The sequence below is a fragment of the Agelaius phoeniceus genome, chromosome 7 (genome assembly GCF_051311805.1).
Source record: "Agelaius phoeniceus isolate bAgePho1 chromosome 7, bAgePho1.hap1, whole genome shotgun sequence".
NCBI lineage: Eukaryota > Metazoa > Chordata > Aves > Passeriformes > Icteridae > Agelaius > Agelaius phoeniceus.
In genome coordinates, this window is record NC_135271.1 from 36,536,038 (window position 1) to 36,561,928 (window position 25,891).

General features: G+C 38.2%; 1 protein-coding gene across 2 annotated transcripts in view; it reads right to left on the reverse strand.

Moving 5' to 3' along the window:
- Positions 1 to 7,449: 7,449 nt before the first annotated feature.
- Positions 7,450 to 25,891, reverse strand: part of XRCC5 (X-ray repair cross complementing 5) — a 49,791-nt gene continuing 31,349 nt past the window's right edge. For both annotated transcript variants that reach the window (XM_077181592.1, XM_077181591.1), the window contains 6 exons: positions 24,542 to 24,611; positions 17,186 to 17,295; positions 16,607 to 16,703; positions 14,534 to 14,601; positions 9,809 to 9,883; positions 7,450 to 9,010 (listed from right to left, as the gene is read on the reverse strand). In XM_077181592.1, coding sequence (XP_077037707.1) covers positions 8,996 to 9,010; positions 9,809 to 9,883; positions 14,534 to 14,601; positions 16,607 to 16,703; positions 17,186 to 17,295; positions 24,542 to 24,611 — 435 coding nt within the window. In that variant the 3' untranslated portion in view covers positions 7,450 to 8,995. The remainder of the gene's footprint in view (positions 9,011 to 9,808; positions 9,884 to 14,533; positions 14,602 to 16,606; positions 16,704 to 17,185; positions 17,296 to 24,541; positions 24,612 to 25,891) is intronic.

Below are 25,891 nucleotides of genomic sequence, written 5' to 3' on the forward strand. Positions count from 1 at the left end.
ATTCCAGTCCCCAAGAGTCAGAATCAGATGGCAATTTCCTGCAATTAATGGTTTTGACTCCCAAACCTGGAAGCACAGCACACATTGTTGATTTTATCTGAAGGTAAGAGCTGGGAATGACACACAGCTGCAAAACAGGCTGGAGAGTCTAGAGGATGAGCATTCACAGCAGCTGTGTAAGCTTCCCTGCACCCTGCCACCAGAGCATTTAGAACCTGATCAACCAGGCTGCCAGACCTAGATGTACCTGGGGATTTTGCCTCAGTATCATCTGTGCAGACAACGTTACCCAGAGGAAAATTGTAGTGCAATGAAGACATCAGCTTCTGCCCCATTGGCTGGTTTTGTGCTGTCTCTGAGAGTACACAGAAAATCCTCAGAGACTTTAGGAAATCTTTCTACAACAAAGACTTTAGCCAAGGGTACATTACCTTCAGATGCATTTGCTCTTCTAGGAATTGGAAATTGGTGATGATTGTTTCTTTAAAGAAACATTGCAGAGGGGCTGGACTAGGTGACTTTTCAAGGCCCCTTCCTGTCACAGCATGTGCCACAGCACATGCCACAGTTGACAGGGCCACAATACACAGTGTCACCATACAATATCAGAAGGCTTCAACTCATACAGAATACCACCAAACCTCAACAGAAGGCATCTGCCCATACAGAGCAGTATCAGCTCAAAAGACTTCAAGCATCTGCCCTTCTTGTTCTTTAGCCCAACCTTTTATCCCCTCATGTTCATGCACTGCACCTGTGTGCCCTCTGTTCCCTTTGGGGGTTGGTCAGTGCCCCTGGGCACTCCATGGCTCATTGCTGTCAGTGCTGCTCACCTGCTTCTCACAGCTGTGCCCATTGGGGATGAGACTCTGCCTCAGCCCCATCCCAATCACCACAAACTGTGTGCCTACCACACCTTCCAACCCAAACTCCTCTATGACTTAAAGTGTAACAAAATATAGAGTTACATCCCAACAATTCCTGCCATTCTGCAGCTACTGAGTGAATGATAGAACTGTATTTTCTTCAGTTTCACTCATCCCATAGGATGAGCTTTTGTACTAGCCACAAATCATTTGCAGCCTGGCCTAGAGTAATTTTTCAAGACCAGATACTGGCAACCTAAAGACCAGATTCCATCACAAGGAAATTCCTGCACAAAAACTCCAGCAGTTAAACGTCAGAGAAGGATATTATTTTGCTTTGGATACCTAACATACATATTCTCTATGTAGTTGTGACTTGGCATTTCAATTCTCTTTACTCCACAATAAATTTTTGAAACTGCCCACAGCTCTTCTATGAAGAACTAGATTCTGCAGAATAATCTTCCCTTGAGGAGTACACAGCTGTCTAGAAGGTGGAGCTGGTCCTGCCTTCCTGCACACATTCAATCTGTAACATATATCCATAATGGGGTTCCCGTGATTTCCAGTGGTCCCCTTGGGTATGTGTCATTCTTGTATTTTAAGTTACAGTAACCTGTGGGCAGCAAAAGGTCATTCTTGCATGTTTTTCTCTCATCATGTTTGTTCCTTTTCACATGTCCTCTGTCTCATCACAGTTCTTACTTCTGAATCATCATCAGCTTTAGGTTAACAGGGATTATACACAATCTCATGTGTAAACCTCGAGCTGTGAGTCATTCAAATACTAAAGCCTATATTGCTCCCATTTCCTGAGGACTGCAGAGAAATCTCTTGCAGACAAACTACAACCCAATTACATCTTGTCTTGCTGGACTAACCCTATTCCTTCTACATTGATTTTGTCACTGCTGCCCGAAGGGAACTTCACGACCATTTGCATTTTTAAATAGGTCAGTGTGTGTGTGTCTGGGAGAACTGTAAGTAAATGCTCATTATGTAAAATAGATCATTCTTTCTGAAATGTGAAAAGAGATACAGAAAGGCTGTTCTTTCCAATAATAACCTTTGAAACCTCATCTGTTTCCTCTCCTTGCCTTTCAAAGTCATTAAGTGGAATAACTGCTTCTCCATTTCTTCAGAATACCTCAGTCTTTGTCTGTTTAATGTCTGCCTCTCATATATACCTGGTGCCTGTGGGACATTTAATGGAACTCCCACTGTTCCACTTCTCCTCAAGACTAATGATCACATTCTCCTCATGCCCAGGGAACATCACAATAACTCGGTTTTTTTTCTTCATTTATTCCCATCCCCCCAAATCTTGTCATAAAACTTTTGCACGGATATATCTTCTGTATATGAAGTCTCATCCAACCAAAGTCTATCAAAAGTCTTTCCTCTGCCTTCCCTGGGAGATATCATAAGTAAACAACTTTCCCCAATTACAGAGGGAGAACAACCAACAGGCAGAGAGATTTTTGGTCAGAGCATGGTGCTAACAACACCAAGGTTGTGGGTTCACTGCCTGTATGGGCCACTCACTTAAAAGTTGGACCCCATCACCCTCGTGTGTTCCTTCTAACTCAGGATATTCTGTGAAACTGTGAATAAATGGCCCCTAATGAGCCTTCAACAGAACTAGGAATAAAACCCTACTGTTGCTGTCCTCAACTAGTGAACCATATTAGCTCTCATATTCTTAGAAAATAAAACAATGAGAAAATTTTAATGCAGCTATGGAGGACACAGCCTGTTTCTCTTACTGTTTAATTTACAGGTTGATTTAGATGGAATCATTGAGGATTCACCTCTTCTGGAGTACCTCCTTTATCTTCCAAGAAGCCTGACCACCAGATCTCACATAGTTTTGAGCCACCCCTTGTGACAAAGCCACAGATCCCTTACAAACAACATGAAGCAAGCCCACCCAGCTTAGCTATGCATATGGTCCCTGTAAGTGCATGTGCTCCCAAGTTTTCCTTGTTGGTTAGCCAGCAAAAGTACTAAAGACAGAAACCTTCCCTATCTCTGCCTCTTCAAGGCATTTCTGCAGCAAGTGCATTATCCAAAGATAATGTTACTGTTGCTAATCAATGGCTTAATAGCTACAGGACACACTGATAGTCCTGGTACTTTAAGGGATAGCATATAAAATAAAAGCAAGTTCATTAAACATACGCAATTTCCCCATCACCAAGCCAACTTTCCTTCCCAAAATCTTTATTCCTCTTACTCAGGGAGAGAAAGGGCATACTTGCTGGCTGATGTTATCTTTGATGAATTCCCCCCAGCCTGCCCAAGAAAATGAAGTGAATCAGCAAGTTGAGCTGCTAGAAGATCAGATGCTAGTTAAAGGTGGGATTCAGATGATATACAAATTTTTACAGCACCCGGCACAGTTCTCTGAAAGGTGGATTACCATCACTTGTGCTATGCTCTTCTTGGAGAGCATTCAGCCTTCTAAATCTTGGTGTTAAACTGAAATGTAGAGATCCTACAGGTGGCAACTACTGAAAGTTCCCAAGGAGTAATAGAGAGGAATTTACATCACAATCACTAGACAAAGATCATATGATTTCTCAATTCACCTTTGCTGAGCCATTTTTCATGCTTTGCAGGCAGAGAAATGATACCTTCTCAACATTCAGGACAACTGTGGGCTAGGAGACCAAATTCACACAGGACTCAAACAGCATTAAGCCATCACAGGAAAATGCTCTTGGCAGTCTCTCACCCATTCAGATCAGAGCCTTTAATGCTGGCCTGCTTGGGACCAAAGAAAAAAAATTCTCTCCATCCCCCTCCCTCCTTTTTCAGTAAGTAAATGGTCCCTAAGCATTCTGATACAGCTTCTGTAACTTGTGAAAAGTCAGCATAGGGGCCATTTGATGTACTCACTCCATGGGGAGAGAACATTTGTCATTTGACTACTTGCATTAGCAGGCTGGAGAAGGCATTCTCATACATCCCAGTCATATAAAACTCCAGCAATCAGGTACTAACAGCTATTTTACCTTTCTTTTCCTAGCATTATATCTGATCCACATGCTTCAGGCAAAAATATCTGCACCACAGTTGGTCTCCTCAGGGGCTTGTGCTCCCCTTATGCATTGTCTCAGACAGCAGACAGAAAACGTTTCTAGTTATACCCTACATTGGAGGTATTTCTGTTGTCTGATAATATCTTGAAAGCTGCAAGATTCACTCCCTTCTGGAGGAAAAGAAAATGACAGTTATTACTGCCTATTATTGTACGTTAAAATAGGAAGAAAGGATGAGACAGAGTTGGAACTCAGTGAGCCCATGAAGAAAAACAATCCTTTGGTTTGATATATTTAAAGCAACAGTGAATATATTTCCATGGTCAACCTACTAATTCCATTATAGAGGCCCCAGATCTTCACAGCAGTCCATACAGCTGACTTGGTGCATAGGAAGGGGTCCTAAGAATCAATACACCAGTAAATATATATGTGACCAAATCTGAGTACTTTTTAGTGCTGCAGAATAATTAATTCTTTGGTAACAGCAAAAAGTACTGTAAGTATTTCAGGTTCCTGACTAAAGAGGTGCTTTTGATGGTCAACTATTGAGACTTGTACTGGGGAAGCATCAGAAGGAACAGAATTAATTTTACTATGTCTTAGTCATGCTGCCTTCACAAAGTTTATTGGGAAGAAGCAGATTAATTTCTATCCAGCTTAAGTCACTAAAGTACAGTATGTGCAGAGTCAGATGAGCAAAGAGTCTATTTTAAGGCACTCATCTCACAGATGCACTAAAGCTATGCCTGGTTTGTAAAAACAAAATTGAGAGGTTTTCTCTTCCTGTTTAGTTCTTTTATTTTCATAAAAGCAAGCACTATTCCAGAACAGTAGAAGAGGGAAGGTAGAGTGGGACGTAATCTTTCCACTTACCAAAACTTGCTGCATGGAAAAATATGATCAAACTTTAAGCTAAGCTTTGTTCAAATGTTTTTCAAGTAATTTTCTTGTAAAGAGTATCTCGATGCCAATTTTTTATGCAGAGTTTGATCCTTTGGGAAAAATAAGAGAGGCTAAAAATTACAGCCTTGCCTTTTTTAATATATCTATTTCAGACCTTCATATCAGAATATGATAGTATTACAAAAGAAAACTTCCCCTATTCTGGTTTCCTTTATTTTCTTTAATATGTGGTAATCTATTCCTCTAAAATTTTCAGGTTCAGTAGTCACAAGAAGAGTCCAAATTGGTGCAGAACTTCTAGAGCTGCCCTCAAAACAGTGCAGAGAAATGCTATACACAAACTCCACCCCCCAAAAGGCAAATCACTTCTTGCAGAAGTCAGTGCTGCCTTACTTTAGCAGCACCTTTAAGTAGTGAGGGCTTGTTGAAAGAACTGGTTTTTTTCTGTGGTAGTTCTTCAAAGAATTTAGAAACAAAAACCTGGGTGGGCTTCCAGTCCCCTGCTAGTACTGGGAACATTTTGAGTTTTTAAAAAAGTCTTTGTAACCCACATCTCAAAAGAGACACAAGAAAACTTGGAGGTTTCCTACATCTGATATTCACAAGCACTCCCAGCACTGAGCTCCATTACTGTAATGGTACCAAGAGAAGAATAAAGATGGAAGGGGAAAGGAAGCCAAGCTGAAAATTTAGTGGAAATGAGTTTTCCACTGTCACAAACCAACAGCTAAATTTAATACTTATTTCACACTGACAGTGGTGAGGCTGAACAAATCCAAACCCACCCTTATAGGCACAGCAGCAACATCCACCAGTGTATTTGCCAGCTTAGCAACATGCAAGTCAAAACTCTCTTTCCAGATCATCCCCGACCCTACTGAGATCACAAGGGAATTCCTCCCTGCCTTTTAACATGTGCAAATGCAGACTATAAAAATGGCCTGTGTCTTTAGAATTCACAACTGAGATAACTGATTTTCCTTCCTCATTTTCTAATTCCAAAGATCCTGCTGCAACATCAAACAGACAATTCTGTCAAAACCCCAAATACCAGGAAAGTCAGCAAGATATAAATTCACCCTGGCAACTAAGAGACCACAGTGCAGCAGAACAGGTCTCTTCACATTAGAAGTGTTTTGATGGCATGTGTAATACTTCTGTGCCCCATTCCAAGGACAGAGATGAAGCCTTGCTTTCAGAATTCTCCAAACATGTTGACATCATACTGTTGACCTGACATTCATTTCAACCTGATTAATATCAAGCAAATCACAAGTCTTCAACTATGTAACATTCTAGAAGTTATTTTTTATTACTGTGGCATATTGACAACTGTCCAAGAGTACAAATTTAGTTTCTGAGTATAAAAGGAATGATATCAAACTTGAGAACTGCATAACAGGTAGCAGACCCCCCTACCCAGTGACAGAACAAAATGCTCTTTGCAGAATTGATATAGCCTAGACACTTACAGATTAACAGTATATTTAACCAGGACAGTCTTACTCTTCCTCTATGACTCCCAAACCCAGTATTTTGTCCTTTTCTGTGGAGTACTCTCAGTTCCATGCTATGGTCCCAGCTCCCTCACATATTACTTTCCCTTTCTGGTATAATACTTTTGGATAGTCTCCACCTCCCAAGGTCCACACTGCAAAATATTTTTTTTTTAGTCCACACCCCTCTTCTAATTAAGGAAGATTCTAATTAATTCTAATACAGTCTTCTTTTCTGTAGACACTCTGATAATTTCTCTGCCTATAAAGTACATTACGAGGGATGTGCTGCTGCTTTCAGGAAAACAAATGCACTTTATGTTTCCTTTAAAGCTGCTTTTGAAGTGAACAACTAACTTCTCTAGTGCTTCTGAGGACTGGTCAGTATGGCAATTGAAAATGAGAATTCTCAGTGTAAACAGTGAGTCGGCCCACTAAACAGCAAGTCAGACTCATAACTGAAAATGTGAACTTAAATTAAATGCAAAATCTCTTTCAGTCATTGAATGAGAACCTGAAAGCTGACCCTTTGCCAAAGAACAAATGTAAAATCAGGCTGCTGATGTGACAGACCTCACCAAGATCAGAAGCTTCTGAAGACTGAACTCAGAAGCCTGAGGAGAATGAAAGATGCTTTTCTTGCCTTCCAAGAATTCACTTTTATTTATTTTGAGTCATAAATTTTCATTCCTCTTCTCAGTACTAGCAACTCCATCACCACACTGAGCCTACCTGTACATATTGTGCTGTACAGGTAGCAAGAAGATCTATGCAGCAGCAATTCTCCATGAACTAAATGTATATTCCTTGACAGAAGCAATACAGTCTAGAAATGTGGTCAACTAAATCAAAAGAAACAAAGTAACTCCATATTCTGGTCACCAGGTTCTATATTCTGTGTGGTCTTGACCCAAGATTGTCTCATCATCACTGCAATGTATTAAAAACTACTTTACTGGGGGGTGTTGCAAAGTTTAGAGTTTGTAAAGAACAGGGTAAGTATACTCTGCTTCTGTGGAGGGATTTTGATATTCAGTGTTTGCATTGTAGGCCCAGAAAAGGAGCTTTTGATAGTTTCCTATAGGCACTGCATAAGTAGTCACCTGATTTTAGCAAACATGGCTCTGAAGACAAAACTTGACCTTTAAAATATTTTTATTAAACAAAAAAACTCAAATAAAGTGTATAAGAAACCCCCAGCCAGCATACTACATATATTGGCCTTTAAAACACTGATCAAATAATCCTTATTTACAGTTGAGAAAAATATCTTCTGGTGATACAAAAGCTATAAAGGTCTGCAAAAATCACTTGCTCTCTGCCATCTGCATTTGAGAAATGCTTTCAATTCAGTCAGGATAGGATGTAAGACAGGAGAGAGCAGGTTGCTGTGTAAGGAAGTAGGGGCAAAAAGCAATTGATATTTCCCACACAGGAGCTGTTGGCCAGTATAAAGTGCAAATATTCCACAACATTTTCCAACTAAAGATCATGATTTTCCCTTTTTTTTGTGATCTTAATACCATTTTGCACAGTACATTTATACATTTATAATAATGAAGCACCAGCTTTTAAAGGAATGAATCTGGTTCTAAGAGACAAGCATGTGTGAAGGTGTCATTACTGTCTCTTCAGCTCTGTAATCAGACTTGAATGTCTCTTTCTAAGCACTATTTGACTCGTTTGGATTGCTCTGTGTAGACATTACTCCATCCTGGTTAGCAGTGTTAACTATTATCACTTCTCTAGCCCAGATGTCAGTGTACAGCTTTGAGGGACTCTTCTGCTCTGGGTGAGCAGCTCTCAGCAGTGTATGGAATGGACACAGAACTGATTCATTCTCCTCTCAGCACCAGGAGCATCTACAGTAACTGTACTAGTTACAAGTCTAAAAAAATCAAAAATCCCAGCCCCTGAAACAGGGAAATGTGTCACAGAAAGGGACAGAGACCTTAGGCTGCTGCTGAGCTGACAGGATAGAGAACCTGTAGTGCAGAGAAGACCATAATTACTGATCTGGGGTCAGTGTGGCAAAATCAGCACACCTGGCTCTACTGTGTGCTTTAGATTCTGTTGTGTATTTCAAACGATGAACTTGTGAGTCCCTGACCTAGAATTTTTTCCTACCCAGCTTCTGTGGTGGTTTTCATGGTGCTTTGTTGGGTTTTTTTTGCTCTACCTTGTTTTTTGTTTATTTGAGTTGGTTGGTTTTTTTAAAGCATGAAAATCAGAGAGTTTTTCATTTCTGTAACAATAAACCTATAGGGTTACCTCCACTAAATATTCAGTATTACCTGGTAACCTTGCTGTGACATTTCTGTCTTCCCTCCCAGGCAATGCAACAGGAATTTCAGGCACCAGAGCAGATTCTCATTAAATTTAGTAGTGTTCAGCTAAAAGCAATACAAAGGACAAGCTAACTTCAGTTCTAAAGAAAAGAAAAAAAAAAAATGCCTTAAAGTTATCATTACTGCCCAAATACTTTAGACAATTTCAATCTTCTGTTCTAGTTTTGAAAGTCAGATGCCATTTATACCAGCTGGAAACGTTTCTGGGATTTCTGTTCTCATTTGAGAAAATAAAGATGGATGTACTGTGTTCTCATTAGCATCTTTTTTTGGGCCCCATCTCACAGAGACATCTCTTCCAAAACTTCGCTTCTACAGTCACCATATATCACTGGTCACATCATGTCCAGCTGCAAACAGAAGAAACAGATTTGAAAGAAGCAGCACTGAAGTAATTTCTTATATGTGTTTAGTGCTGAAGAAAACCAAGCAAATTTGGAAATCCTTATCATGTAACATAAACAGATTGCACAGAATTCAGTGCTAATCTTCTATAAAGTCCAAAAACAAACCAAAAAAATCTCATCTTCACATAATCATCTGTGCAATTTATAGATTTTTAAAAGTACAGTCCAAATGTAGAAATCTGTCTGTTATCGAAGCTTCTTTAAAACCATCTACATCATCAGCTGAAGCCTTGGAGACAGATTTGTAATGAGACAGCCTGTAAAAGATAGCTAAAATATTTATTAAAAAACCTGGTATCCTTGAATTTCAGCAAGCCTATATAGAGAAGTTTAATTCAAAAGATCAAAACATCTTTTTAAAAATGTTTGAGTTTTCAACCCACATAAATAGCAGTTCAAGATCTACAAACCTTTTAAAAAGCTATTATAGTAAATTATACCAATCCACTTTTAAATGAGTGGCTCACTGGCTCTTTTGAAGCATATTAGAGGACACATTTCACCCCTGTAAACACCTATGTTACTACATCACACAGTATAGCATTTGCCATCATGAAATTACACACCTGCCTAAGTCTTACAATAGCAAGTAAGTAATTTCGTGTGGCTCTTCTGATTCAATTCCTTAGGTGCTTTCTAAGCCAGGCACTCTAATATCTACTGCTTTAAGAAGCATTTGGCTCTCTCATTGCACCTTTCCAGCTTAAATCTTAAGCCACACCCCATCTTTATGGTACTCACCAGATCATCAACATCATCACCACCTTCATCTGTAGGAGGCAGAGTTTCATTTTTCTGTTCCTTTGGAGCCAAGAACTAAAAAAAAAAAAAAAAAGTATGTTAAATTCACAGAATGTCTCCTCTGTATATCAAAACAAAGCCATCTGAAATTAAAATTCAGGAAGGAAGTGTTTTCTGGTTTCCACCCTCCAAAACCATATTAAACTACAAAAAACTTCATAAGACTTGCTTTTAAAGGATTTTATGGTGAAGTGTGTAAAAAACCAGGCATAAGGGTATGGTTCTTGAGACAACACATGTAGAGGGCTGTAGAGAACCCTGTGATAAGGATGCTGCAAACATTATTCCCTAGGCTGAGGGGGAGATAAGAAAGATGCATAGAAATCATTTGAAGTCTACTAAGTCCACAGAAACAACCTCAGGCACAAGAAGTTTTTGAGACATCAGTGGCTGCAGCCTGGGACTATACATTTTCTCTATCCATCCTTTTTTGTCCACTGTCAGATGGGATTCTGGATTAGATGGAAATTTTATCCATTTCAGTTTGACCAGGTTTATGTTCTTCAGAAATATTGTGTGTAGCTACAAAATGCTCAGGGATAACAAAATCCCTGACCCCCAGTGATATGAGTACATACATGAGGGTGACCAATGGCTTCTTTGAGATGTTTCCTACGCACAGCATTCTAGTTTTGTGTTGAATTTTTAAGCTTCCCTATTTAATTCAATTAACATTTACCAAATGAACAAAGATATCAATTAAAAAAAACTCCTCCAACATGCAAGATGGTTAGAATGCCAGTCTTAAAAATGGAAAATCATTATGTAAAATTACATTGCCATAGCTGCTGATACAACTCACCATATGCCCTTCTCTTAAAGCATGACATTCATAAACAGAAGAGAAAGGTAAGTTGCTCAGATACTATAAAAACTGAAAACATACAGACAATATCTGGAGTACAACCACCTCCAAAATTATTTCACAGATTTTTCTCTTGGCCTAAAAAAACCCAAAACATTAAAATGGTAGGGAAAAATGGCAATACTTAACTCTTACTTAAAAAAAGCCTCCAGTTGTCTACAAATCCTAGTTACTACCTTTTTATCAACATCCTTAATATAAAACCTTTTTTTAATCATTATTAAAATGCACCAAGCCCTGCCCCCCAAGAAACCATAAGCATGAAGCTATTGAGGAAAAGCCACATTCCCAGACTTGGAGTCCTGTCATCCTTAAAGTCAGAAACAACTTCACTATAACTCCAGATGATGAAAGAGAACAGCTAAGCAGAAAATAGCCACATTACACAGGCTATAAATACCTGCTTAGATAACTCTTTTGTGCTCCTAAAAGGGAGCTGCTGTTCAGCTGGGGACTTCAACTGTATCAGAGAGGTTGTGTAAGAGGCCATGGGATCCCTATTAACATAATCAATCTCTGAGACCATACATTTCTAGGGTGAAAAGCTTAAACATTATTTTAATAAATAAAATATTCTGATCCTTCTCTAGAACCCCAGTGACAGCTTTAGGCATGGGGTAAAACTCTGACTTTCTTGTTGCATCCTCTAGGATGAAAAGTAAATACATCATGTTTGGGTAACACCAACGACAGAGGACAGGCAACCTCTGCCTCATTGTCCCAGTGACCAAAGGTCAGACCTTTCCTACATCCTAAGCAGCAACATCCAAGAGAAACATAGAAATCTCACTCCACAGACAACATTCATGTTCTAACATGCTGAGTTTAACTTATCATAGAGATTCTGTAGCTGAAAAAAAAAGAAAGGCAGGGAATGTGACAGAAGGAATTAGAATTTCAGCATGCTGTACGTCTGTTTATCTTTTTTGTTGGAAGAGTTCTTAATCTAGTAGTAATATAAAGCACATACTATGAAACTAAAAGCTAATGACATTTGTCAGCTCTGAAAGGCTTTCTGTGCCAGATCAAATTTCCTTTTTTCACATTTAATTAAGAGTCAATTGGTATTTCTGGAAGTAGCACATTTTTCAAAATTTTTACAATCAGCTTTCTCGTGCTAAATTATGCAAAGGAAGCTAAAAGCTAGAGAAATGTACAATGAAGATTTGCAGTAAATTGAAACCTGAAGTTTCCATCAAATGCTGAACATCCAAAGCTGGGTTTTTTTCTGAAAACCTGTTTTACATTTATGCAAAAGCAAATTACATATAATAGCTGTGCTGAAATCCATTATCTTCCCCAAAGCAACCAGAAAAAGCACTTGACATTCCTGCTCTTTTAACCTACCATCCTCATGCTCTAAAAAGAGTATCTCCACTATTACAGGGAAAAAAAAATTTCTCAGTGATAGGAAAATATGCATGCATAACCTACCTCAAGCAAAAAGAAAAAGGAAAGTTTGACCTGTCTAATAAGCAGCCTGGTAAGTCTTCCTTTTTCCTGCAGACAACAACCCTACAAAACCTGTAATCTTACAGACAAAACAGTCTTGAAACTACTAGCAGCCAGTAAACAGCACATAAGAGAAAGGGCTTTTGTGTCACAAAGGCCAACACTGACAGACAACCTCATGACCTACAGGCTTGCACATAACCTCTACAGAGGTGAAGAAAACTTGCATCTTATTCTGTTGGGAGATATTTGAAAAAATCCAATATAACACTTAAATGAAGGGTATCGCCTTTGGTACAACAAATAAATGAACCATTTTTGCAATCTGCTGTCGACCTAGGAAAATGCTGGCTTTGTATCACACAGGAAAATTGTGGCAGGGTTTAATTGGACCAAAGAAGACTAGATTTTATACCAGCCCCACAATACCAAGATAAAATACTCTATCCCTGCAGATCTTTCTCCAAGAATACACAGTCTTGCATTTTCTTAATGAAAAAGTCATATGAGCCCTTAACAGCCAATGGGAATTAGGGTTCTGGGTTTGGATTTGGACAGTGTGTGGGAAGATGGTTATCTAGTGAATATCTGGAATTGCCAACTGCTTAGTTAGCAAAGAGATGCAATCCAATTACTCTGGTAGTTAAGGTAACTGCCATCTTGGAGAACTCTGCTGCAAAACTGATTTCATGCAATATCTTGTATTCCTCCAATTTAATGAGAAGATATGGCTATTGTATGACCCTCAATCAATCACAAAATGACCTTCAGTCACAAAATAGTTTCCTGTATTGCAATATATGGTGATTGCAGGATGATGGTAAACAGAAATGTAAATTTGCAGTCAGCCTATAAATGCCTTCTCCAGCTTAGCCTGGCAGCTGTGAATCCAGTCCTTGATACTCTCATTTGTGCTGCATTCCCATGCAGGCACAGTATTTTTTAACCACCACAAGCTCACAGGGAAGACAATGGTATGCTGCAAGGTCTTTGTGGTTAGTAGAGATTTCCTTAAGGAACAGTGGCTATTTCACACAGCATTAGCACATTCTTTGAGCATCAGTGGTAGTTTCAGACTAGAAAGCACAGTTCTCAAGAACAATATTGTCTTAGGAAGTTTCCAAGTAATTTCATAGCACTTGAAGTACATAAAAAAGGCTGATACTCTTTAAAACCACCACTGGGGGAAAAGTTGCTCTATACCTTTATGTGTAATGATAAATAGCCAGTAGGTCCTTCATGTCTAGAAAAATCATCATACTCTGTCATTTGTATCCTGCACATGTGCTCAGTTTTCTGGACTTCTAGTTTGTTAGCTTTTCATTTTCATGACATTTCTGTGCCTTCTTCACCTTGAGGTAAATTGTTACAGATGAAAAAAGCAGTTTCTAAAATACAACGTTTTTCTACTCATTAACTAAATCACAGAGAACCTACTTCTACCCACTTCTGCCTATTGCTTATGGAAGGCCTGGAAGCTGCAAAAATCAATGTGGCATCTTCTATAAAAGCTACTTCTCTGCAAAATGGTGATTTTAGACACAGTTTCACCTTCAGGGGGGGTCTGTGATACAAGGACCTTTCTCCTAAACTAGCAGCCTGATACAAAAACATCCATCTTATCCTCTCCACACAAATATCATTTTTGACAGCAGCTTTGAATTCTGCTTCCTTCCAAAGAGGAGGCATCATTCTGCCTGTTACAATTCAGTCCTTTGTAACTGGGACATCCTTCATTCATCACTGTAGTTACTAAAATGCTACATATCTGTAGAAATTATACCTGTAAATAGTCCAAAACTCCCATTTCCAAAAGGATCTAATATGGTCACCAATAATACCCCCAGCATTATGTATGATGTCCACCCATCCACAAAAGCTGCATAAAGGGAAAATATTGGTATCACTGCATGTATGGTGAAAATTAGCCACAACAACTTGAATTGCTGGGGTTCCCAAAACCTTTTTTAAAAAGTATCATATTTTTGAACTCGTGCTACCAGTGAGAACATATTTCTTTCTGTGAAGTTCAAAAAGTGATCTTAGATATGTAAATAGCACTCTGCTGTTCCACTACACTGAGTTGCTGAAGTTCCTATTCTTTGTAGAGGATATTTTCAGATCATTTCAATACATGCTACTTTTTAAAGACCAATTACAGTAAAACTTGTACATGCTAAGGTAATTTTGCTCTGAAATGCAGAAGTTTCAATTGTGTGGCAAATGAACATTCTTATTTCTTCACATGGATCTTATTTCATTCAGCTGAAGATTTATCCACATGAGAAACTCTTCAGTTCCACAGCAAGAGCTCTATACAAACACATGCTTATTAAAAAAAATGATACCTTCTCAGCCTCTTCATCTGTCACCAAACTTCCTTCTGCTTCATCTTTAGTGATCAAAGAAATCCTTTCTGGAAAAAAAAAAACAAAACTACCATTAGAAGGCTTCCCAAAAATTCACCTAATGTTACAAGTGAAAAAAACGTTCCCCATTCCAACTTCTGGATGTGTCATCATCACCAGCAAAAAAAAGAGTATCACTCAAAGGAAAATGTGACTTGCATAACTGAGTCAACTATGATATAAAATATGATATAAAAATAAATTAATGAGCATATTCATAAGCTTGTGGAAGTATCCATTTAGGAAACTGCTAATATTGTGACAATCAAACTAATGAGACACTGAAATCATAGATCACAGATGAAATGCTGAAAATCTATTAGAAATTGCACTTTTAGTCATTCACAGCATGCTCTTAGGTCCTCAGAAAAAATTAACTCCTAGCATTCAGACACTTGTGCTGTGATTATACCAAAGTGCTGGTCCTGCCCCACTTTGCTCCTTGGTTGTGCCAGCAGCACCACTGTGTGTAGTGATGTCCCACCTCTCCAAAAAAAAACCTTCCAAAAAATCTCAATTTATTCTGACCCCAATAGTTTTTTGAGTCTAGTTCATCACTTGACCATACAAATGCTTGTGCCTGAATAAGCAGCTGTGGGTGTGAGAGCAAAGAATAGGAGATTCATAAAAATTTCAGCAGCAGTGTAAGTGTAGAATCACCTTCATGTGCCCACAGAACCACATGGCAGGGTTTCATGAACAAAGGAATTTGTCAAACAGCTCTGCCTTTCTTCTGAGCCACTAACTCATTAACTTACATCCACCTTCTTTTGGTGATGGCAGTCACTCATGACAAGACCCAATGCACACCACACTTGGTAGAAAAGAGGGGATGGGTCATGTGGCAAAAATGAGAGAAAACAGAACTTCTGCTCTTGTTAGCAGCAAGTAAAAAGCAATTTCAGCTGCCTAAGGAGAGCAGCCAGATTATGCATTAAGTATCAAATTTCATTTCACCATGTTCTCAAAGGAAGATAATCTATGCTGTATAAAAATATCATCTCTCTTTGTATTTGTTGGTTTGTTTGATTTTTTCCTCAAAAACATACTTCCGTTTGTCAAAAACTCTGATTTATACTAACTAAAAATTATTCATGGCTTTGAAAGATCCAAGTTTGCTATTTTCAAAGTTTATTGGTTTCTTTTTCAAAATTTATACAGAGAAGGTCCCCTACAGCACTACTGAATATAATGTTCTTGTCAGTGTTGTCCTGTGCTGTTTTTTTCACATTGCTAAGCAAATTCCCATGCTGTAATTCAACGCTGGACGAAGCAGACATTACAGCATGTCTGGAGTTCATCACTTTGAATGGTACTACACAAAATCACATCACTGCATTTTATAGCATGCATCCTTAAGAGATACAGCTGGGCATTTAACAGATTTCCTTAGCATTGGTTCCAATTAAAAACAAGACTATGATGTAAAAGATTTTTTTTTAGTCCGCTACATTTCTATTTGTGAAAGTGTTCCTTTATTTATCACTTGTGTAGTCTCTGAATGTCTTTTAGAATGGCACTGCCTTGTATCTCCCAGTTTAATCATAGGTAGGTGTCATACTACCACATATTCTGTCCTTCAGGTTACTTAAATACAAAATGATCAGTGACACATTTCAACGCTATCTATGACTTTTTGGAAGCTTAAACTACAAGAATCTTTTTATAGCTCTACTGCATGAGTTTTTTCCATTTATTCTGAAATTCAGCTGAAATTGTGTCGTCTTCTCCTTACCCCATAACATTTAATTTGTCTCTTCTTCCACAATTAATTTACCATTTCAACAAGACTTGGCAATGCACTATGAATAATGCTGATATAAAACTATTAGTGCAGAAAAGGAAAGGAAGCTGCAACATGGAAGTTTTTTTTAAATAGGCTGCAGGAATGAAGCATATCAAAATGCTGCAGTGGGGTTATCTAAGTGCCCCACTGCTAATGAAGTTTTCTTACTTAATGGATAAATGCAATACAGTTAGAAATTGCCTATTTTTTTTTCAGTGCCATCCTACCTTGTACCATGATCTCCCAGAAATCAGATAAGGCTTTATCTTCCAACTTTGATTTCAGGGACTGCAGAAAGTCATTAAAGCACTGCACCTTGGACAGCTGAAAAAATGTAACAGCAACTGTAAGCAAGAACTATTAAAGCAAGCTTAATTCTTCATGAAGTCATTTAACATGGTGAACACAAAAGTCTCTACAGAATTTGGGTTTTATTTCTATTAAAACTCTGAGTTCTAAGGAGTGGTGAGCCACAAAAAGCACCTCTCAGAAAACTAGAAAGACTTGCTTGTAACTAGCTTTGTTGAATAAGAAAATTGTAGGACTGTACTTTTAACTAGCACAGGCATCAGCTCATAGGCCTTCAGTTTTATGTTTAAACAAAGACAAACAACAGCAAGTAAAACCAGAGAGGCTAGTCCCCATTCCAGGAACAATAAAAACCCCCATAAAATGCAACTCTATTTCTAAAATTTGAAACATATTTAAAGTTAAATTCTTTTTGCTGCAGCAATAAATTATCAAGCAAACAGCCCTATCATGCCTTTAATTTGAAAGAGGTAAGAGTATTCATCCATTGACATTACCTTCATGGCCTCCTCTCTAAAAGCTCTGATACAGTCAATCCCTTTCATGTAGTACTGGGAACCTTTGTTTTCCAAGAACTGATCAATGCGGTTTATCAGCTGCTGACTCACTGGAAGACAAGGAGAAATAAATTGATAAACAAACAAAAGAATGCACACTTTCAAGAAAAAAAACCCAAGTTTTCTTTTACATCTCTCTTTTCCTACTCCACAGGCACCTAAGTAGTTAATCCTACCCACACTGCCTCAAGCTATGCAAGTTGATAATTGTTATATAAGCTAGTGACAATAATTTCAGCCTCTCTGGAAAAGCCAGATATACTAGGAAGAACATCAAGCATGTCCAAGGCATACTTTTCCCTGAAAGCCAAGAAAAAAAGCAGCGGCCTAACTTGTTTGATAAAAATTTGGAATCCTAAAGCTTAGGGAGATTAATGTTCTACAACACAAGCATATCCCCTAAACATCCTTTGCAATCAATACATATTTCAATGAAAGCATTAAATTTATGAGAAAGGTGTAATAATGTCAAACCAACAGGTGTAGGGTGACTGCAGTTAAAAGACCTTGCTGTTATTGACATCAGGGTATGTATTGTCTCTTGTACAGGCAGTTTGATAATTTTTCATCAGAGCAAAGAGGTTTATGATTATAGAGATTATAAACTGTGCACGCCTGACAAAAAGCAGCAGAGGTAAACAGTGAGACCTGTACCAACAAATGGGGAACACCAGTGTTACCCTTACTGTTGAGCTCCTAAACGCAGGTAGCTGTAAACCACTGCAAACAGACAAGAGAAAATGTCACCCAAGAGCTCTGCAAATCCCAACTAATTTCTGCTAGATTTAGTAATTTACTTTCTCTTCGTGTTTACTTACAGTTAAGGAACTGTCCAATTTTACCCTCTGACAAACACCTCAGCCAGGAAAAAAACAAGCGTGAGGAGGATACAACAGTGATCTATAAACTCAGAAGCATTGTAAAAAGAATGAATAGGGAGTTGATAGTGCCCTGCCTCTCTCAAAACAAGAGCCAAGACTTTGGTTAAGAACAAACAATAAACAGGATCTTTTGAAACACACACCAGCAGTTAAATCAGCCTTTGGTAAAGGGTTAAGTCTTAACAACTGAAAAAATGAACAAATTCTCAGAATCCTTAAAAGAGGATGTCTATCAAGGGAGATTACCAGTGTTGTTGCCATTGAGGAAGAAGATTCAGGAAAGCTTTCTGACCAAAGCAGAAAGCTTTTCAGCATCTGCCTGTCCCTGTTCTTGTACTGTAAAAAACCAGCCAGTGGATTAGCAGAACATTTCCTCTGATCTATGGCCCTTCCCAGCTCCAGATGTTATGGGCATAGACACCACTTCAAGAATCTCAGCTATGGAAGAAAATCACCTGCCAGAGTGGTGGAAGAAACAAGAAGTAAGCACACCAAGAAGGAGACATTGTTTAAGTACCGTGCTCCTCTCTGCTCTTGCGAGTTTGCACAGAACCAGCTGTTATATAATTTTCTATAAAATGCCTAATTGAACTGAATCTGAAGGACAATATCTCTGCATAGTTTGAAACAAGGCATTTTTGATATTCTTCCACTAGGTTTTGACAGTTTCTAGAAAAGGAGGCAGATAATGGTTCTGCCCAACAGCAGCTACAGCACAAGAAAGTGTGCTAAAGTGCCTACTGTGCCAGAGGTAATCAGCTCACTCTCTATTTATTTCACCAGTAGCTGACAAACTAAATTGAAGTCTAACTACTTAAGCTTCCCAAGTTAAGTCAGTCCATTTTTTTCATGGTTAATGATTTTCTCATTAAATGTTCTAATTTCTTATGAATTGCACTAATAAAAGCAAGTCCTGCTGGTGTTTTCAGTGGTGGTGGTGGTTGTTTTTAAACACTGCCTTCTCATTGATGTGTTAAATTAAAACCCCAGGCACTATAAGGGTGCAATAAAAGTCTTTATTGTCAGAAAGATTCCAGCATACTGTTTGAAATTATCAGACACTCTACTACTTCTTTTGCATTTAATTTTTTTCTAAATCCCTTTCCATTTGATTGCCCTGGCAGCCACCAGAAGACTTCCTTGCTACTGACTATGAGATGCCTCCTTTTGAAACCTGTTGTAAGGAACCTAAGGAAACCTGCAATCTTTTACCAGGCACTGAGAGTCCATAATATAGGCAGCAAACAGGTTACATAGCAACAGCATTTAAAGTCACATTCCTTAACAACCTGAAGTATCTTGGCTAAAAAGTTGGTTCTATCCATTGGGTTTCCCTTAAATGATAGGCCAATGATGGGTGAAACTAAAAGAGACAAAAATTCCTATGTTCTGATTAGACTACCAAATTATTTCAGGGGGCCAAAAGTAATACTAAAGACCGAAGATAAGGATTATAGCAGGAAATTCTTGAAGTTCCTTTAGACTTCTAATCTGAGAACTTCGTTGATTTCCTGCTGCCTTTTCATTAGTCGGAATCTTTGGGTCTGGATGCAGCAAAAAATAGATGTCCCTGTTTTTGGAGCAAAGCATGTTCTGCATAAAGATGGCTTTTTAACTAAGCTTTGATATGCATTAACTCTGATGTGTCCCAGACAAATCTCAGGCATTGATGTTATGAGGAGTAGGCCCTTAAGTTACAAACTGACAGCCCATTCAGCCACTCCTGTGTAATTGCAACTTTTTTCTTCTCTCCCAACTTCCTCACTCCACACACATTTAAGAAAGTGAACAAACAACAGACTTCTACATTTTGCATTAACTGGAATTTCCAGCACTCCTAATAACCACCACATTCTACAGAACAAGAAATTTTAATCTCTTCTTGCCTCTTTCTACTGTACCTGACTGGTTAGATAACAAATATAGTTATTAAGGGTTAGAGAACTGCAAGGGGAAAAAAAATCCCAGAATAGAAGATCTTTTAGTTCTAGCAGAATTTAATCCCTTCCCCTCTGGCATTCAGATACATTTGCTACTCCAAAATACATTCACTAGTGCTGTCATTTTCTGTGAAATATGCCATGAACAATTATATTCACTTGTTATCTCTGAACAGCTACAGTACAGAAGTGCAGTTATATTTTCATGTTTGTTCAGTTCAGCTCTTGGTCTTGATTACTATACCAATCAGATTACACAATAATAGTAGCCAAAATTGTTTATTATTACAGTCCAAGCTTGATTTCTTGGGCATTCCCCCCCCCCCCAAAAAAAAAATCAGGTTAAAAAAAATTTCTTCCCTTATACAAAAGGCTCCTGTTGTTAATATTCTGATTTACACACTGCTGGTGGTAATGATTTGTATTCACGGACAGTCCTTAAAGTGTGATTCACTGACAAATCAGTTAAGTCACCTGATAATTCATTTTAAAACACTGCTCTGTACCATCTTTCTAGAACTGAAAAGAAGAAAGAAATTCTGAACTGAAAACTGTACTAATTTTTAAGGACCTCCTTCATCTTTAAGCCAAGAAATAAGAATTTTAAGACCAAGAGCTGTTGGCTGTTGAACTAATCCAGTACCCTATGAGGTGCTGTTCAGTTTTGAAATGGTGTCTCTAAATGTCCTCTGAGTCAGAATGATTGAGGCTGGATGTCTGAAGGCCATATGACCCCAATCCCTGCTAAAAACAGGATGCACGGTGGAACAGGTGCCTCAGTGCTCCGCAGACTTGAGTTCCCTGTGGCTCCAAAGATGGAGAGTCTCCAATTCTCATGGGCCCTTTTTCTATGTGAGCCCCATCATTGTGATCTTTATTATCTTTTTCCCCATAACATCTAATTCAAATTCTGTTTGTTGCAACTCAGAGCTTTGACTCTCACCCAATCACTATGCTCTTCAAAGACAAACCTGGCTTCATCTTCTCTGTGAAGCAGATATACAGAAAACTTCAAAGTGATTCTATATACTCAAGTATTTGGTTTGCAAAAGCCCTTCTAATGACTGAATCATTTTCATCAAACCAGTCATTGCACTTGGCCTGCCTAGCAGTAGAGCATGAATAGTCTCTGAAATATACAAAAACATTCTGTAAGATAAAAATGCAGACAAACTGCAAAAACATGCCAACAAAGAATTAAATGAAGTATTAGCTTTTTAAAAAACTATCTTAGCTCCAGAAAGGTAATTAACTATACTTATCTCTACAGAAAATCTTGCAATGAAATATCATCCTTTTTCACATTCAGTTACTGATTCTTTCAGCTATGTTTTTCTAGAAATGCCTAGGAAAAAAATATTAACTAATTTACTATAAATATAGAAATGAGAGCTTAGTGCAATTTGTCTCTGGACATGCAGATTTCTCTCCCAGCTGAAAAATCAGTAAATAAAAAAAACGTTTTCAACATCATGTTCTCAGACAGGAGTACTGTAAGATGCAATGAAATGTGGCCTATAAACTCACACAGAAAATTTACAAATCAAAGAAAATACTGTGCATGTGTCAATACCTTTTTCTACTCCCCTGATTCTATCTTATACAGAAGCCTATGAAAATATAACACAACACATCAGACATGATCTGCTCTCCAGAGATGCAGACACGGATGGAAACCTCCAAACAGGAGGATGAACTGGCAGTACATGGCTACTCCTTTGGCATTACAAAGACGGCAAGCACTGACTGCATTTTCTGAAGCCTTCTCTAAAGCCACAGCAATGAGAAACTCATTGTACACACTTGGGAGCAATAATTAGATTCTACTCAGGTAAACTAATCTATTTTATGTGCAGTCATTGACAAAAACGTCAGAAGCTGTTATCAGGGGACATCTCTTTGTGATGACTCTACACTTGTGACTTGCTCAAAATAAGACCTGCATAACATGACATCTCTCTGGCCATGAATGCAAATAAGAAAGGATGTCTAGAGGGGAACACAATTCTAGTTACATGAGCATCAGCATTAACCAGTAAGCTGAAACCATCAAACAAATCTCACCAACTTCACTTAAGCAGCTCCCTACTAATAAAGGACACAGTTTTCAGGTAAATCCAAAGTTGATTATTGTTTCAGGAATTGAGCTGCCAGTCCAGAAAACTTATCTCTAAGACCCTTACCAATCTGAAAATCTTTGATTTTCTGCAGATATTATTTAGGCATTAGCGGCAAAGATGTCACACAGCATCAGACATGGACTAGCTTCCACTTAAGACTTCTGCTATGAAAGGTGCAAACCCTGATTAATGCATCCCAGTGAGGGCACTGCAGGAAATATACTGGTACCTATTTTTAGTGATAAATATACCATCAGGACTTCCTACAAGCTGTTTCAGAAGAAAAAGAAAAATAATCACCTTGCCATCCTCTGGTACTGCTACCTTTATAATTTTGGTGTGGGTGTGCCATTAACCTGCAGCTGAATTAAAAAGCAACTGTAGCGTCACTATTTAAAGTACAACTCTTCCTACTGCTACAACTTCTCTATCTACTAAAAAACAACCCACCTCAAATCAAACAGTTGAAAGGTCTTTCTCCTCCCAATGAAAGGACTGCTGTTATTTTAAAAGGTGAATGTAAGCCCTATTCAGTTAGGAAGAATGTAGCAGATATTTTTTTAATACAAGAAAGAAAAACAGAATGCAACTTAGCAGTTCTCCTGTCTGCATCCTGACACATAAAATGCTACCCTTTTTACAAATAAGTATTTGAATCCCACAGATTATCCTTTTCTGCAAAGAAATTTTATGTCTTATGTTCTAGCAGAGGGAAAAAAATTCATCATTAAATGACAAAATTATACCAAAAAATCCCTTAGAACCACTGAATAGTTTTAAGGCAGAATTTACTATTTACATAACCAAAGTGCAATATAGCAAGCCATTAAAAACATGCCTGCAATGTTCAATTTGTTAAGCCACCTAAAAGGCTCTGAAGCACAAAAAGGATTACCCAAAAGAAAAAGATAATATGCAAAGTATGTTTTTATTTATAGTGGCTTCTATCTCTCCTGTAAATGGGTGACTGCACTACATTCTGTTTAACTACACCTTATCATTACAGAGCAGATCACAAAGAATAAAAGCAAATTGCTCACAATTTCAGAACTTTCCAACCATGTACTGCAGTTATCTCCAGCACAGCTACCAAGTGGACATATTTAAGCACTCTTTCTAGTTAAACCATCTTCAAGGATAATCACTATAGTTATTTCTGCCTTAAAGCTTTCCTACATGAAATTTATCACTGTAACAAAGTAGTCAACTGTTCCACAGTTTCTGTATTCTAATGTATTGTACAATGCTTTTTTTACTGCATATTAATAGAGCTAAGATTCAAGAACACAACTCCAAATATTTTTTTCAATAAATAATTTCTTCTGGGTCTAATGAAAAATACATGCAAAAAAGCTAGCTAGATAGCTTACAGGTCTGGAAATTTTGGAGAGAAATAGCTAGGCAGGCTTTAACAGGCTGTATCACAACTCAATATACTGATAAACACACTCCTGAAACTACATCCAAAAGGACCAAAGGTCTTGTTGAAATACCCAGTACCTCACTTAAGCACCTCTGCAAATCTTTCTTTGAAAAATGGAATGTGACATTAATGGCTATTTGGCAGATCAAGTTTATACCCTGCCACAACCTTCAAATCACCCTTTATGAGATACAGGACCCCGTCCATCTTGTGCATTCTTCTTAAGACACCTTTGGATTACATATATCTCTGCATTGCTACTCCAGGAGGGAAATACCATACAACCAATGATAATTTGATGGCATTTCAGACTTAGGCCACACAAGACAATGTTTGACCTGTGCCTTGTGTTCTTCTTCATCTCTGAGAAGAGTCAGTGCACACAGAGCCTTCTCTTAACTTTCAGATTACAAATACTACCTGCTTACTCCACTCTGAATTCACCTGTGCTTTCTTTCACTCACAAGCAGTAAGAAATGACCTTTGCAAGTGAAGATTTAAGTCCCAGGCATGAGAGTCTCTTTTTTGTTCATGCAACATGAGACAGGTTTCTCACACTCTGCACACCCAACAGCTCTCCACTTCAGGCCAGAAAGACCCTGGGAATGAGAAGCCGAGGCTCATTCTGAATGAGGCAGTCAGGGAATATCAAGGGGTCTTCTGTTAGAAACACCTGAGGGGTTGCTCAGGTGCCTCAGTGTAGCTGTCTGGTGCCTTCTTACCCAAACACCTGAGGCTTTTAATTGGGGAAGGCAAGTATTAACATGGGAATTACAAACAACACCTTCCTTGGCTGAGCGGCACTACAAGCTAACCTGTAAATTCCAGAGCAACTCACATTGCACTAGAAACTTATGTTTAGACAAATGGATTGCATTTACTGAACTCTGAAGTTGCTACTAATATAATTAAGATAGACAAAAGTCATTTACCATCTTTGAAGTCAGCATTTTTCTTCCTCACCAGAATTCGGAAATCTTCTGCCGGGTTAACACTGCCTACCTACAAAAAGTACAAAACCAATTCAATTGTCTTCCAAAAGCCATCTCTCTCTTCCTGTCAGGCAACAAGAATCTTTACATTTCTTTTTATTTTCATATGAAAACAGAAACCATGTACTTCTCCGCATTCAGACTCAAAAATGCAAGTCTTATAAAGTGTGTTAATGCACAGTACTCCTGGCAAAGGCTGGCTATGACATGAGTAAGATGAACTCACTCTGCTGCACTGTTACAAGTTGGCCACTTCTCTGCTGCTGAGAGGACAGAAGCACAATCATTCAGGTTATCTGCCAGTTCAGCTTTGAGATCTTCTGTAGCACAGACCTCTCGGACCTCCCTAATCTCACCAGATGCTTAGTAAGGAGTGTGAGCTCCCAGGCACATGGGTACAGAATCAGTGGTGTGCCACTCCAATAGGACCTCAAAATTAAAAGCTTGCCCTTAAATCATCTAGGCTTTCTGGCAGAGTCTGACATCTTAAAGCCAGAGTTCTAAATGGGCATGTAAATGCAGAAATCTTTCAAAGGAACTAAAACCAGGTCAAATATAAATAAACACTGAAAAACGGATGCATTAACTTGAGGGGGAAAAAAACCAACAACCCTACATTGCTTAACATTTCCTATCAGCAATCATAATTCTCCTACTTTTTTTTTTATGCTTTGCTGTCAAAATAATCCATGGACTTTGCAATAAGTTTGCTTGGTCTCACTGTATTTCTTTAAGATCTAGCAATGCCACTTTTCAGGAAATATCAGAAAATTATATTAGAAGTGCAGACAACTGACACTTTTTTAGACTTCAAATATTTTTATAAGCATCAATAATGCTTTTTTTTCAAAATTAAAGAACAGCACATTTGAAAACAAGAGAAGTTAGCTCAGTATTAAAATTTTTTTATAATAGGAAAACATCAAATAAAGGAAGGTGCACAGTTACAAGTTAGGTTTCATCTAAGCCATAAAATTCTAAGTTAGATCTAGTGGCAAGATGCAGTCAAATTTCTGATTTAGACCCCCAATTAATGCAGAGAACAATGTCTAAAATCACAGCAATACTTTTGATTAAATACACGGAGGCAACTTCTATGTTGCAGAAGATATGAAATACAGCAAGAACAAAATTCAACCACTGAGCTCCAATTTTGTTTTCTTCAGATCCTCAGGCTTTCCTTTTAGAGTTCTAAACACCAGGAGAGAATTTTGTCCTAAAATATCCACGACTGATGGAAACTTGTGTTAACACATGCCTAAGGGCAGAGAAAGTTGTCTTCACAATCTC